At 35.7% G+C, this 16,723-nt stretch overlaps 2 protein-coding genes across 2 annotated transcripts in view; one reads left to right on the top strand and one right to left on the bottom strand.

The window, feature by feature from the left end:
* The window catches only part of RASGRP1 (RAS guanyl releasing protein 1), an 81,283-nt gene extending 73,799 nt beyond the window's left edge, over positions 1–7,484 (top strand). Inside the window, exon 17 of the mRNA XM_080809223.1 lies at positions 4,975–7,484. Within this exon, the coding sequence (XP_080665349.1) occupies positions 4,975–5,109 (135 nt within the window). The 3' untranslated portion in view covers positions 5,110–7,484. The remainder of the gene's footprint in view (positions 1–4,974) is intronic.
* Positions 7,485–9,146: 1,662 nt separating this feature from the next.
* The window catches only part of FAM98B (family with sequence similarity 98 member B), a 37,760-nt gene continuing 30,183 nt past the window's right edge, over positions 9,147–16,723 (bottom strand). Inside the window, exons 7-8 of the mRNA XM_080809224.1 lie at positions 13,433–13,600; positions 9,147–11,176 (exon numbers count right to left, since the gene is read on the bottom strand). Coding sequence (XP_080665350.1) covers positions 10,766–11,176; positions 13,433–13,600 — 579 coding nt within the window. The 3' untranslated portion in view covers positions 9,147–10,765. The remainder of the gene's footprint in view (positions 11,177–13,432; positions 13,601–16,723) is intronic.

Below are 16,723 nucleotides of genomic sequence, written 5' to 3'. Positions count from 1 at the left end.
CTTAGAATTTCCCAAACCTAGAGAAGAAATTGGAGCATACACAAGTCCAAGAAGCTAATGGACCCCCCAATTATTGTTACTTTTTTAAAGATTTTATTTGAGCGAGAGAATGAGAAAGAGCATGAATGGTGCAGAAGGGCAGAGGGAGAAACAGATTCCCTAAGGAGCAGGAATCCCAAAGCAGGGTTCAACCCCAGGGACCCTGGGATTGTGATCTGAGCTGAAGGCAGATGCTCAACCGACTGAGCCACCCAGGTGCCACCTGATTACAATGCAATTGTCAAAAGCCAATGAGAAAGGATCTTAAAAATTGGGGGAAAAAAAGAAAACTATGAAGGAACCCCATTAGCTCTCAGCAGGTTTCTCAGCAGAAACTCTACAGGCCATAAGAGAGTGAAATGACCAAGTATTAAAACTGCCAGCTCAGAGTACGTCATCCGATAGTCACCTTTCAGATATGAATGTGAAATAAAGGATTTCTCAGACAAAAACTGAAAGTGCTCACCACTGCTAGACCTGCCTTGCACGAAATGCTGAAAGTAGTTCTTCAAGCTGAAACAAAAGCATGCTAAATAGTGACATAAAAGCTAATGAAAGTACACAATACACCAGCAATGGTAAGAAATAAGCAGAATCAGAAAACTAGCTATATTAGAATGAGGTGTTCAACCTCTTAATTGTAGGGGAAAGGAACTTTAAAAGGTAACTATAGCTACTATAATTTCTCAATGAATTCACAGCATAAAAAGATAAATTGTAATGTCAAAAATATAAAAGGGAAGGAGTAAAAGAGTGGAGATAGCACTTTATCTTTGGTCACCTATAAAGTTTCAAGACACCTATATAGTTTCCAGACAAAGGACTATTTTAATTATGAGATGTTTTACATGTAACCACATGGTAATCACAAAGCAAAAAGAATGAAATCTTGCCATTTGCAATGAGGTGGATGGAACTAGAAGATACTATGCTAAGCAAAGTCAGTCAGAAAAAGACAAATACCATATGATTTCACTCCTACATGGAATTTAAAAAACAAAACACATGGGCATAGGGAAAGGGAAGGAAAAATAAGGAAAACAGAGAGGGAGGCAAACCATTAGAGACCCTTAACTATAGGGAACAAACTGACAGTTGCTGGAGGCGAGGAGGGTTGAAGTGAGTGAGTGATGGGCCTTAAGGAGAGCACTGGATGTAAGGAGCACTGGGTCTTGTATGCAACTGATGAATCACTAAATTCTACCTCTAAAACTAATAATACAATATATGTTAGTTAAATTGAAGTACACATTTTTAGGAGCCTCAAGTCACTATAGAAAATCACACTTTACAAGGGTAAGCAGAAACAGAGGGAAAAAGGAGATAAAAACAACCAGAAGGCAAATAAGATGAATAACATGGCAGTAGTATGTCCTTACGTAACAATAATCATGCTAAAAAAAAAAAAAATAATGGATTGGTTTCACCAGTCAAAAGGCACAGAGTGGCTGGATGGATTAAAAAAAGACCAATTCTCTGCTGCCTACAGGAAACTCATTTCAACTCTTAAGACACATACTGGCTCAAAGTAAAGGGATGGAAGAGGATATTCCATGCAAATAGAAGTCCAAAGAAAATGGAGCATAGCCATACTTATGTCAAACAGATTTAAAGCCACAAATGTTAACAAGAGACAAGGTCATTATATAATAATAAAAGGCTCGATACATCAAGATATTACATCAGCAAGATATAACAGTTGTAACATATATGCACCCAACATTGGGCTTCACTGGTGCAATCTACCAAACAGTCAAAGAAGAATTAACACCAATCCTTCTCAAACTCTTCCAAAAAATTGAGGAGGGAACACTTCCAATATATACAATATATAATGAGGGAACCTCATTATATATCATGACCGAGTGTGATTTATCCCTTGGATGCAAGCATAAACAAATATACACAACTCAATAAATGTAATACATCACATTAGTAAAATGAAAGAAAAATCACATGATCATCTCAATAGAGGCAGAAAAGGCATTTGACAAAATACAACACCCTTTCAAAATAAAAAAACAAAAAACAGATTGGATATAGAAGGAACATACCTCCACATAATAAGGGCCCGAAACGACAAACCCATAGCTAATATACTTAGTGGGAAAAAAGTTAAAACTTTTTCTCAAGATCAGAAACTAAACATAAGGAGGCTTACTCTCATCAGTCTTACTCAACACATTACTAGAAATCTTAGCTAGAGCGATTAAGCAAGACAAAGAAATAAACAGCATCCAAATCAGGAAAGAAGTAAAAGTATCTACAGATGATATGAGTCTGTATATATAAAATTACCAAAACACTGTTTGAACCAACCAAAAATTTAGGCATAGTTGCAGGCTATCAAATCAACATACAGAAATCAGTGGCATTTCTACACACTAAGGATGAAATATCTGAAAAAGAAATAGAACAATCCTATTCACAATAGCACCAAAAGCAATGAAATACTTGGGAATATATTTGACCAAGGAAGTGAAAGAAACAAATGAAAAGATGTCTCGTGTTCATGACCTGATGAATTGTTAAAATGTCCATACTACCCAAGGCCATCTACAGATTTAATGCAATCTCTATTAAAATACCAATGGTATTCTTTTAGGAAATAGGAAAAAAGCAATCCTAAAATCTGTGTGGAACCACACAAGAACACAGCTAAAGATATCATACTTCCTGATTTCAAAGTATACTCAAAGCTATGGTAATAAAATCGGTATGGTACTCACACAAAAACTAACACAAAGACCAATGGAAGAATAAAGAGAGCCCAGAATCACACCTTGCTTATACAGTGAGCTAATATAAGGGCACCAAGAGCACCCAAGGCGGAACGGATAGTCTCTTCAACCAATAGAGACTAAATCAAACTTAAAAGTTTTTGCACAGCAAAAGAATTAACACAACGCTTTAAGAAATATATAGAATGGGAGATTTTTGCAAACCATAAACTGGATAAAGGGTTAAAACCAAATTATGTAAAGAATTCATAACAACTCAATGGCAACAAAATCTGATTTTAAAATGGACATAAGAGTAAAGAGACATTTTTCTAAAGAACACATACAAATGGCCAACAGGTACATAAAAAAGATGCTTGGAAAAAAGAAAAAAAAGATGCTCGGTACCTCTAATCAAGGAAATGCAAATCAAAATGCAATGAGCTATCAACTCACACGTGTCAGAATCGTTAGCATCAAGAAAACAAGAGAGCAAGTGCTTGCTAGGATGTGCTGAAAAGGGAACCTCTGTGCCCTGTTGGTGAAAATGCAAACTGGTGCAGCCACTATGGGACACAGCATGGAGGTTCCTCAAATATTAAAAGCAGAACTATCATATTATCCAGCAGTTCCACTTCTGGGTAGTTAGCTGAAGAACATAAAAATAGTCAAAAAGACAGACACACTCCCATGTTCACTGCATTATTTACAATAGCCAATATATGGGAACAACCCAAGTGTCCATACCTCATCGATGAATGGACAACGAAAATGTATATATACACACACATACACACAATGGAGTATCATTCAGCCATGAGAAGGGAATTTGCAACAACATGGATGGACCTCAAACACATTATGCTAAGTGAGACAACGCAGAGCAAGACAGGTACTGTATGACATCACTTATATATGGAATTTAAAAAGCCAAACTTACAAAAACAGATTAAAATGGTGGTTACAGGGCACCTGGGTGGCTCAGTTGGTTAAGCCTCTGCCTTCAGCTCAAGTCATGATCCCCAAATCCTGGGATGGAGTCCTGCATCAGGCTCCCTGCTTGGCAGGGAGGCTGCTTCTCCCTCTCTCTCTCTGCCCTTTCCCCCAGCTTGTGTTCTCTCTCACTCATTCTCTTTCTCTCAAAAAAAAAAAAAAAATCTTTAAAAAATGAAAATAGAAAATAAAATGGTGGTTACCAGGGGAAAGACAGGAAGTACAGACATTGTTTAACGGTACCAACTTACAAGTGGTAAATAAGCCTGAAAGATATGATGCATGGTACAATGAATGTAGATAATACTGTATTATCATCCTTAAACCTGCTGAGTCCAGAACTTAAATTATTCCAATTATTAAAAAGGATAATATAACAATGAAAGGTGTTGATTGTCTTTACAATGGCAGTATTACAACATATCACAGTAACATGCTGTACATCTTAAATTTATACTATGTCATAGGTCAGACATAATTCAGTTTAAAAACCGCAATAGCCTGGAAGTCAACTGCCTCAGAAGATTAGATAATTAGGGGCGCCTGGGTGGCTCAGTGGGTTGAAGCCTCTGCCTTCGGCTCAGGTCATGATCTCAGGGTCCTGGGATCGAGCCCCACATCGGGCTCTCTGCTCAGCAGGGTGCCTGCTTCCTCCTATCTCTCTGCCTGCCTCTCTGCCTACTTGTGATCTCTGTCTGTCAAATAAATAAATAAAATCTTTAAAAAAAAAAAAAAAGAAGATTAGATAATTAAATCCCAGTTTAGGGGGTGGATAAAATTCTTTATCAGAGGAGTCCATTAGTTTTCAGTGATTTGGGCGGGGGGTGGGGGGAAGGCTGAAGACTAAAAGAACTATAATATTTCATATGACAGTATTCTGAGTCACTGTTTTCAAACCTCAGAACTGACCAGAGACTCCATTTCTGCCAAGTTTAGGTCTCTCGCTATACAGCATTCAAAGGTTTCATGTCCCCCTCTTATGGTTTATTCTGCCTGCTAGCCATCTTTGATATGATAACAAAACCTAACTGCTGTTTGCACATGCTCACTTGATATTTAACTTGTTATTTTCTATTCAGAGCAAAATAAAGGTCTTGAAAATAGTTTTTAATTCTCAGCCACAGTGAACAGAAAATGCCAATCAAGTGTAGTACTTCCAATATTGTAACTGATTTGCTATTCATTGCTGCTTTATTAACATACCTCATCTCCTTCCCTTTAGGAAATAAATACCCTGAAAGCAGATAATGATGCTCTAAAGATCCAACTGAAATATGCACAGAAGAAAATAGAAACCCTCCAACTTGCAAGCAAAAATCATGTCTTAACTCAAATGGATCACAGTGACTGTTCTTAGCCCGGAAACTGAAGGATCACAATGTGTAGAGGAATGTATCAGAGATCTCTTAAGTAAAATGAGTAACACAAACACCTGGGGAACCTTAGATCAACCAGTTATATAAAAAGGGTACTTTAAAACATAAAGCAAGTTATCTTTTTTTACTTAGAAGACTCCTAATAAGTGGAACTGTCTTCAGTCAGTGAATCAATGGGTAGGAAAGCTGAAGAATGCAGAATTTTTGCCATTCACACCATAAACTTTTTTTTCCCCTGGGACTAATACCAACAGCTTGATAAATACATGACCAAGATTTCTGACAAGGTTGCTTCTCCTACGTGGCCTGTGCAGCTACTACTACTTCCTCAGAACTAAAATCCCTGGAAAATCAATTTGCTTCCTTCTGTGGGTTTTCTTTGAACTGAGGGATTTATTTTGTTCCATCCAAAGCTTGCTTACAATGGGAAGATACTCACATTCCAAAAACAGATTCACTTCCTCTGTATTCCAGCATTCTTTTCGAATCTGGTTCCCACTTCACTACCTCAGATATCTTATCAATTAGCCTTCTCCCACTCCTTCCTCACTAGGCTCATACTCACATGAGGATATCTCACAGTTTTAGTCTCATAGTCATAAGTAGGCAAACTAAAAACCTGGAAACATAGCTAATACCACCTAATACATGACTGGCCAGGTAGCTATTTTTACTGCCAACATGGTATTTGTCCTTGTATATCTACACTGGATAGAATTAGAAATTTATGGCTTTTTGAAAGAGTCCGTTTAACTTTTCATGTGCCATCTTTATCTTTTTTTCTTTGAAGTAATTATTTTGAACTGATTTTGTGCTGTACTGTCTTCACTATTAATATTATTTAGAAATAAGCTAGTTGGGTGAGAGGCTTCAATAAGACCTGAGAGCGTGTATATGTGTATATATTATGTATATACAATATCAAGCATGCATGTGACTTGGAATTTTGTTTCTTCCTTTATAAAATATGGAAATGCATTAAACAACTTTGTCATTTACACAAATCCACAAATATAAAGTTAGTTTGTTACAGGATACATAAATTGCTCACAATGTAAAATGTACTGTTTAGCAAAATTACAATTAAGAGTCCTAGGAGTTTTTTATTAATGAAGGTTAAGGATAAACGGGCTCAATTAGTTGTCTGGACAACTGTTTACAAACTCCTGATCTATAAAATTTATCACACTCTTGATTTCTCTAAAAAGTTCATATAATCATTTTCTTTTTAAGGGGAACTTACCTTCCATACTTGGAAAACTTGGTACCAAACAGACTTGAAATTCATACGCAAGCTGACCAACTGCCAAGAACATAATCTCAATAATTAAAAGGTTGAAATCTAACGCCAGCAACACCAAATCTTATTCAGAATACAGAGTATATATACAGTGTAACTTCCTTGGAGGAGTCAGATCATTTGAGAAGTTTCTTTGATGAAAGACCAGTTTCCATTTGCATACTTCCTTGTACCGAGCTTTAGTGACAAAACTAGTGAGTAGCTTTCAGTTAGTGTTTTAAAGAATTACTTTACACACAAATTTACCCTTTCCTAATTCCAAACTCAGAAATCCCCATAGCAGACTGCTTTAGGTCCATCACCTGGTATATAAGAAGTACTTTGTCCATATAAGTAGCAAATGTGAATTTATGATAATCATTAAAATTCATGTTCTTCATTATTATTCTTTCCCTCTGATACAGACCAAAGGTGGTACAGCACAATTTCTTTATAAACATAGACATGTGACACAAATTTTTTCATTCTCCTTATCTTCCATCCAAAATACAGACCCCAGGTTAATTCCTGTGCACATAATCTATAATTCTAGAATTCCAAAGGTCAGAGCTCCCTTAATCAGTTAAATTAATACGGCTAGAGGGTCTCAAGCACTCCAGAATTTACCACTGAAATGGATAGAAAGCAATAGTTTTATCGCAACTTTTTGCAGTCCAGCAAGGCGAAAGACGAATAGCATGTAAGTTAATATTTGCGCTGAGCTACATGGGATTAGTGGTATCCACAGAAATAATCTGGAAAAAATTTTTGGTTTGTCAAGCCTAGGATACACTTTTTTCTGTCTTATACGGACTTGACTTGAAATAAGTTTGTGCATATATTTATCCATCAAAACAAGGATAAATCTTGTTTTGTCAACAGCAACATCACTTCTCATTTTCTTTGGTAACTGACTTGCCTTTTTACTGACCATTTGTGAATTTCTGTCTAAGGATTATAATGTAAAAGAAATGCAAGGAAAAAACAAGTGTACAGATTGTAAAGGGTTTTTTTTTTATACATAATGTAAGCTTTCTTTGTGTAATATTTATATGATAAAAGACATTAGGATCCCTACCACATAGCTGTCTTGTGTTTCTTCTAGTTCATGAATATATAGAAGCTTCTCTAGAATTTTTACTAAAATCCAAGCTGACACCACTTCCCTATTTCTATTAACCAAACTGGGTTTTCCTGGAAGGAAAAGCAAAGCAACTAATTATTCATTTAAGTTATTCTAAATCTTTTTAGAACATGAAGTAATAGTACAGAAATATTCAACCTTTTCCTTTCTTACTGCATAAGGACTTACAGCAATCCCCAAATATTAAGCCTATAAATACTTAAGAATGGAGACAAATGTAAGGTTGTCTTTCTGTGGCTTTTGTCTTTAATTCAACAGTTCTGAGAAAACTAGCAAGTTTACAACTTTGAAGTTGTACGTGAAATTGGTTCACTGAAATATAGTTCAGTCCAATGCAGACCACCCAGGGCAATTCATTTGTATTCATGACTATTTAGAGTGATTAAGAGAGCTATGACTTCCTCTTAATCCCCAGCCAACTTTTGTTTAACCAGACCAGTGTGGGTAAATTCAATCATTCAAATGGGGGTAAATTCAATCATTCAAATTCCACTATGGAATGCATTCTGGTACATTCAGATGTAGGTGTATTTATCATTTTGGCAATTCCTAACACTTCATACAAAGTAAGTCACACTGACAACCTGACACTGAAGGAGAGATTAAACTGCCTTTCTTCCATCCCCAGATTCCATCCCAAAATTAATCTGTCCTGTGCTCCTTATAAGTTATCTCATTGCTCAGAACATTCCCTGGTCACAAATCTTTTTTGGGTCATTATACCTTCTCTTGACATAAATATAGGTAATTAAGTGTTCTTGTTTGAAAGGTTTTTTTCTCTTTAGTGAAGCAAGCTTTCCCTGATCTGCAGAACACAGGCCATAGGTTCAAAGAAAACACCTGGTCCCTTCTTCTACTGAGAGCTATGTGTAAAATGGATGGGGACACATATTCTTTATAAGGTGCAGGTAAGAGGTTACTTACTTTAATCCAGAATCTCTCAGTAAAGTCATGTCTGTAGGTGCTATTAAGATACCAAAGGCTAGACTAAGGCAGGGAGGAAAAAAAAGTGGGGGGGGGGGGTAAATAAGGTAATAGGGGAAAATGAAACTGAGATCCAGGCAAAAAGGAATGAAGAGGAGGCCCATAAAAAGGTTTAGATTGTAGGAAACAGTAAAGTACCATTCATCATACTCTGCATTTGTACTGCACTCAATTTATAAAACATTTTCACATTATGGCTGTTGATATCAAAGCCCCAAACTGCCTACTGCTAGTCTAGATAACTGCTCAGCACACTCTTCTACAAAACAAATTTTTCTTAAAAAAGAATATCATGAAAATCCTACCTTCCAGGGAAGAATAAGATATTAGGGTCTAGATCACCCTGTTTTTTATTTGAGTGAAGTTTATAAGAATATGCAAATAGGAGTGATTCCAGCTCCAATTGGATTCCAGGGATGATAAAATCAGGTAAGATTTACAGTGAGTATAGTGGGTAACTCAACAGCACTCCTATGAAGTTATAAGGAAATCTTACAGAAATGGATATATTAATGTTTCTGCCATTGTTTACCACAAACCTTTAGTGATGAAAGCAGTTGTAAACCCCTTCTATATCAGCAACTATACTCCAGTAGTCTTTGATTACATACTTTTAAAAATTATTTATTTTTCAGAGTTCGTAGCTATTGAAGAGAATCTTTTTTCCCCAGCTATCACAAATGAAATTAAGTATCTTCATTAAATATAAACACATTTTTAAAATCTACTTTACAAATAACCTAAAGTTAGTTTTCCTATCCTGAACATATTCCTTTAAAGAGTTAGCTTGAAAAATACATGGCAAAGACTGCAGTATATACACAATATTTAAAGTTTTAACATTATTTTAGATTTCACTACAGGGTTTACTATAAAGCAAAACAAAACAACAACAATGAAACTGCCAAATATCAAATACCATGTGTCCACTGGTAAACAGCTTTCTATTTGTTGAGTTTGCTAGATCACAAAAAGTTGTTACCCACAGGTCAACCAAGAGCCCACATGGGATACACATTTTACAGTAGGAATGAAAAAGTGTGTGTAACTATCTTATCTAACTCTCTATACTAAGAGAAAAATGCGTTCCTTGGCCCACTTCACAACACGCCTTCAATAAATGGTACTTGTACTTACTTAGGTCTTTATAAAACGATCTGAGAAGAGTGCAAGTGTCACCATTCCTCATTTGACAAATGAGGACAAATCAATCCTTGAGAACTATGGTCATTTCAGCCCACAATACCCCCTGGGCTAGTGCCATGATTCAAATTCACAACTCTTGATCTCCAAACCTGCTCCAACCACCAAATCACATGTAACCATTCCCTGACTCTGTTTCCCAAGTTGAGCTATGAATCAGAATTTCCAAGGGATGCCGAGAACCTACCTCTGATGGACTGACACTGGCAATTACTGCCCTAATCCTGAGCAATGCAACTCACCTGCTTTTAATATTCAAACACCTAAGGTGATGGCACAAATGATGAAGAGATGGGTTTATATGATGAGTATTTTTTACATCACCATGTAAAATTATTACTTGTCCTCATCCCTTTAGAGTAATTCCGACCTCAGTCTTTGCTTTCTTAAACAAAATCACAGATTTCAAATCCACTTGGAAAATAAATCAAATATGCATAGCAAAAAGTGTCTTGAGCTTCAGTTAATGGACCTTTAACAGAAACCCTGGTCAGAGGAATTGCTGCCTATAAAAGAGCAAACAAGTCATGACAACTATCTATTGAACTGAACTAGTAGATCAGTCCCTTTCCCTATTTCATAAAGTATAATAATCAAATACAAAACACAGCCACAGGAATACAGATGAGGCAATAGTCTATATTCCTTTCCATTACAAGTTGGGTAATTTATGTTTCAAACCTGAATAAAATACAGGTAACAATCTAAATTCAATCATGACAATAAAATACTTTCCATTTTCCAAGTTTGATGGTAATAAATATTTACATTTTTAAAAATAATTTTTGCTCATTTTTTGTTTTTTAAAAAGACATGCTCAAGGGTACACAGAATATGGAAAAATCATCCTCTAAGAGATCAAATGGTAGTATAAAACAATGCTCTTACAGATTAACCCAATTCAAGAATGGTATAGGGAATCTAACATGGTGTTTACTTCAAAAATGACATTCAAGTATGTTATTTAGAACACTACAGCTAATGTCTCTGCCAAGAAGTAAGCACTGCTATCTAATTTTGGTAGATTTTAATATCTTCTGTATCCACCGCCACCTCCTCCATATGGATCTCCATAACCTCTTCCACCATAGCCACCTCTTCCACCATAGCCCCCTCCTCTTCCACCATAATCTCCCCTCCCCCCATAATCTCCTCTGCCTTGGAAACCTCCTCCTCTACCACCCCCTCCCCCACTTCCTCCCCACCCTCCTCCTCCTCCTCCTCCTCCACCTCCTCCTCCACCACCTCCCCAACCTCCCCCACCTCCCCAACCACCTCTTCCACCCCCACCACCTCCTCGACCACCCCCACCACCTCCGCCACCCCAACCACCCCTTCCGCCGCCATCTTGTCTCTTTTGCCAAGGGGGCATTTCAGGGGGTGGTGGTTCAATTTCATTCGGCCGTCCTCCTCTGTCAGGCACCCTTCCCATCAACACCTGTGTGAAGAAACACTGTCTTTCAGTTTCTAATACTTTAGAACTTACAATTTATATAAAGGATTCAAGTGATATTGAACTTACTGTTCTAATAAAGAAACAGAAGCCAAATATTTAAAGACATGAAAGCATCTGACATGCAGAATGAATACTGAAAATAGAAATGTAATGTTTGACAAATTCCTCACAGTGTGGACTACTTTCAAACAAGCCAGGGAAGGGAAGCCTGGGTGGCTCAAGTCAGTTAAGCATCTGCCTTCGGCTCAGGTCATGATCCCAGGGTCCTGGGATTGATTCCGATATCGGCCTCCTTGCTCAGTGGGGAGCCTGCTTCTCCCTCTGCCTGCTGTTCCCCTTCTTGTGCTTTCTCTGACAAATAAATTTTTTTTTAAATTTAAAAAAAAAATCTGGGGAATATTGCTGAAACTTAAGGGCTTGTTAATTTTCTCTTGTTCAAATTTGTTTCCAAATTCTGTAACAAATGCAGTACCCACCATACTAAAACATTTTTAGCAAAATAATTTCAATATACATAAATTATATACCCTATATTCATTAACTTCGTATCGATTTATACACAACTCTGGACTTTCCACTGCCATTCATTTGGTCATGGAATATCCAATAAAAAACTCTATTCCCAAGCACATGTTATTTTAAAAGTATTAAGTATATATGGTAACATGTGAATTTAATGAGATGTTAGAGATGAATATGACTATAATCCAAGGTATCCCTCTAAAGATACAGGGATTCTCAATGAACTATTCCTTTCTTATGAAGCTTAAGCTAATTTTCAATGATGATACTAGTTACTATATTATCATAGAGAAAATAAAGTCTTGATAGGCTCTCTTAACCATGCTTCACAATACTTGAAGGATAAGCCAGGAAGAGTTTGATTTTAAGTCCCCAGCCTTCTGTAGAAAGGGGCTACTTTATTATGCCCATAAATACAGGCAGACAGTGCTAACAAAGAAAGCTAGGAGACTAACTTCCTGCTCATCTCTTTCAGGAAAGAAGGTAAAATGGTTAACTGCCTCAACCAAAATGACCTACAAATCAGTTTGGTTCTACTTCCACTTATCCTCTAATCAAAACCATGTTTTAGTAATTTGTGTCATAAATGAAAGACAAAAAGTACAACATCCTTACTGTGGGGCAATGTTGGAAGAATGCAAACATTCTCTTCAAATCACCAATAATGTCCTAATTACTAAATGCAAAAAACAGCTTTTGTTGGTGGTTATTTTCATTGGTGTCTCCACAAAACAAAGGTGCTATGTTGGTGACCACATGGGGACACTGCTCCAAGAACTGATAAAATTGCCTTCAAATAGACTACAAATTATAAATTTGTAAAAGAGATGGGCAATGTCTCTTAAAGTAGAACTCTTAATCCCGTCAGACTAGATCATGACCTGATATAAGATACTAAGTAACATATTTAAAGACAGAATAGTTTCAAAAGGCAGAGGAGGTTGATCTAAAATAGAAGAGGAAGGAACAAACACTGGTGACTAACTTAGCAATAATCAACAAGTTGACTTTAATTACAACCACCCCAATAGCAAGATATACTGTATCAAAAACACTTTTTTTGCTGAGTAACAATGTTTCAAAATTACCCAAATCCCTTCTTTTTGCTCTAAATACATAAAGTGCTCTAAATACAGAGTACATGCCAGTCAAACTGACATATCTAGATTATCGCCATCGCTGCTGTTGTAAAAGATTCAATCTCTTTGAGCTTGTTTTAAAGCAATGTTGGAGAAATGGATCTATACTCTTCTTCAGAAAATGGAAACTCCAAAAGATTCAGGAACCTACCCAAGGTCTATGTAAATAACAGAACTGGGATATGAATCCGGACCTATAGGTCTCCAAAGCATGTACTCTTCCTTTACACCAAGGATATAAGGAACCTGTCATTACCTGAAACAACTACTGCAGATTTTTACTGACAAAAAATAAATACATTCTTGAAAAAAAGGCAAATAATTCCTGCTAAAGTTACTGATAAAATCAATTCTTAATTACTCTAATTCAAATAAAACTGTGGTTTGATTTATGAATACGGAGATTCAAATGAACATGCACAAGCAAAACATAACTAAGCCTGGATGAACTGAAATAATTTTGCCACTTTCTGTTCTAGAAGTTTACCAGGGTGTAAGAGAAAAATGGATTGAAATCGGTAAAAACATCAAATGAAGATATAAATTCATTCTCCACCATACTGAAAGAAAAACCAACCTTATTAATGGCACATGCCGTCTTCTCTCGGCTGGAGCCACTACTTGTTCTAATGATCTTGGACAGATCTTCACGAGCAGCAAGCAGATGTGCCAGTGTAATCGTTGTCTTAGGTGATAAAGCATAACGCTTAGGCTGGTAAATTCTTGCTATGTCATCTGTTTTTACCTAAATAACCAAAGATAGAGGAAAAAAGAGCCAAAGAACATTTCAATAAAAGAACAATGGCAATCATCATCTTCAGAAAGAAGAAAGAATAAAGAGATAATGCAAGAAGAAACAGAAAAGAGTAAAACATTTAAATCTCATCATTTGTACGCAGAATGAAAAAAACAGACCAACAGATGCCAAAAAATACATAATTACCATAACAAGTCATTAAAAAATAACACACACAAAAAAAGATTCCATCAATACTAGCTAACAAAAAAATACTTTAAAATAGTTTTAACCAAAAACACATATAGGACCTTTAAGAAGGAAACATTAGTAAGGCTTTTAAAAACAAAAAGAAAACTTGAATGAATTGAGAGAAATGCCAAGTTTCTGGATAGGGACATTGAGTATTGTCATTTTCCCCCCAAATTAACTTATAGATTTACTGTAATACTAATGGAATTTTTTTTGAGAGGATGGAGGGGGTAAAAAAAGGAATCTAAAGTTATCAGAAGCTAAATATGTAATTATAACTAAAAGAATTTTGGAAAAGAAGAGTTCTACCAGATACTAATATGTAATATGAAATCATCATCACTGTCTTAACAGTTAACATTCCTTGAGTACTTATTAAATATGCCAGGATACTGTCTACTTAATAGTCATTTTCTTAATCCTTAAAACATCCTTTTAGAGTGGTTGCTTTTATTATCCCCTTTTGCAGAGAGAAAAAGAAATGAGACCTGGAAAGCTTAAACAATTTCCCCAAAACACACAGAGTCCCAGTTTTGTCTACTAATAGAGGTTCTAGCTGACTCCCAGGCGAAGGTATAGATAACAATATAATATCCTACCTCAGTCTAATTAAATGGAACTTGGCAGAAAAAATAAACAGATGAAAAAAAAACAGGCGATTAAAATCCAGAGCTTCATAAATATATGAATGCAATAAATGACACAAGAGACATCAAACATCAGTGAGAAATGGGTAGGATGTAAAAAAAAAAAAAAATCAGTGAGAAAAGGGATGGACTAATTTTTAAGTGGTGTTGGATGGAATGAGCTGCTATTTATTTAAAAAAAAAAAGGAACAATGAGGCACACCATATAGCAAAGAGAATTCCAAATATAATAAAGAGTTCATTGTTTAAGGTTTAATTTTAAATTGAAACACTTAACTACATTACAAAGATTAAAATTTCTATACATCAAAAACATAAAACAAAAAAACTGGTAAAAATATTTTAAACAAATAAAGCAACCAGCTAACTTCCTTAATATATAAAAAGCTCAGTCAAAAGGAAAATAGGAAGATCCTAAGGGAATAAAAAGAAAAGACGCAAAAAGAAATTTCAAAACAAGAGGAAACTCAAATGACTAATAATCTTATGAAAAAAGGTTGAATTTTAATTAAAACAATTTAGTCTTTTTTTAACCATCAAGTTAGCAATCAAACTGTTTAATATTCTAAATATTAAAGAAGCTAAAGTAAGGACAAAACTTTATTTACCCTATTGGTAGAAGTTTAAATTTATAAAAACTTCCAGAAAACAATTTGGCCATGGGAAACAAGACCATTAAGAGTCATAACCTTTGACACAGTAAATTTCCACTTAGGAATCCACTGTAAGAATATAGCTTATAGGGGCACCTGGGTGGCTCAGTGGGTTAAAGCCTCTGCCTTCGGCTCAGGTCATGATCCCAGGGTTCTGGGATCGAGCCCCGCATCGGGCTCTCTGCTCAGCAGGGAGCCTGCTTCCTCCTCTCTCTCTGCCTGCCTCTCTGCCTACTTGTGATCTCTGTCAAATAAATAAATAAAATCTTTAAAAAAAAAAAAAGAATATAGCTTACAATTTACAAATAAAAGTTACATGCATTAATATTCCTAGTAGTAGTTAATACAGGAAAAATGTCTAAAATAAGAAATTATGGCATCATTATATGATAAAATATAATGCAGTCATAAACAGGATACTGAAAGGAAGTACTGCTACATTCAATAACAATGGATAAACCTTGAAAGCATTATGCTAAGCTATCAGACATAAAATGCCACATACTATATAATTCCACTTACATGAACTGTCAGAAAGAAAGAAGAAAGAAAGAAAGAAAGAAAGAAAGAAAGAAAGAAAGAAAGAAAGAAGCAGATCACAGTGGTTGTTGTCAGGGAAGGGAGATAGGGAGTATTAGGAATCACTGCTAATGAGTACATGTTTCTTTCTAGGGTGATGGAAATGTTTTGGAACTAGACAATAGTAATGGTCACAAAAATACAGTGAATTTACCAAAAACCACCCAACTGTGCACTTTAAGATGGCAAATTTTATTGCAAAAAAAATTTAAAAATTAATTTTTTAAAAGATTTTCTATTTATTTGAGAGAGAGAAAGAGCGAGAGAGCACACACACAAGTGGAGGAGAGGCAGGCAGAGGAAGAGGGAGAAGCAGGCTCCCAGCTGACCATGGAGCCGGACATGGGACTCGATCCCAGGACCCCGGGATCATGGCCTGAGCTGAAATCAGATGCTTAACTGACTGAGCCTGCCAGGCGCTCCCTAAAAATTAACTTTAAAAAGAGTATTAAAACCTTTAGAGGTATGGGACAATGATCATAATACAGTGGGGAAAAAAGTAAACTATATAATTATACTCAGTCTTATCTCAATACTAGCAAAATAATGAAGAAATCAGATTAATCAGACTAATAAACATATATAATCTTTCCAAAGAGCAATTCTAGAGTATGCATCAAAACATTAAAATCTATTTATACATACTGTTTCATCAAAAAATTCCATTTTAGGAATACATCATGAACATGAACAAAAATTTAACTGCTGAGCATATCATTAGAGGGTCAGACAAAATTAAAGAAAACCTCAGTAACAATACAGTATACTTATATGATAAAATATTCTACAAAGAGTTTAAATGCTGTAGAACAGTATTTTATGAGTCATTCAACAATCTCAGACACATGAAATGGGGTGAAATGACAACGATATTTTAAATTTAACAAGAAAACTCGTGTACAATTGCATGTATTCATATAATTAATTGGAAAGGATCAACTGAAAGGACAAAACTGACCTAAAATAGCCTAAGAAGAAGAATTTTGAGAAATCATCCAGAC

The sequence above is a fragment of the Martes martes genome (genome assembly GCF_963455335.1).
Source record: "Martes martes genome assembly, chromosome: 7".
NCBI classification, from domain to species: Eukaryota; Metazoa; Chordata; class Mammalia; order Carnivora; family Mustelidae; genus Martes; species Martes martes.
Note: the sequence above shows the minus strand (reverse complement) of the source record. Positions and strands in the feature narration are given on the sequence as shown.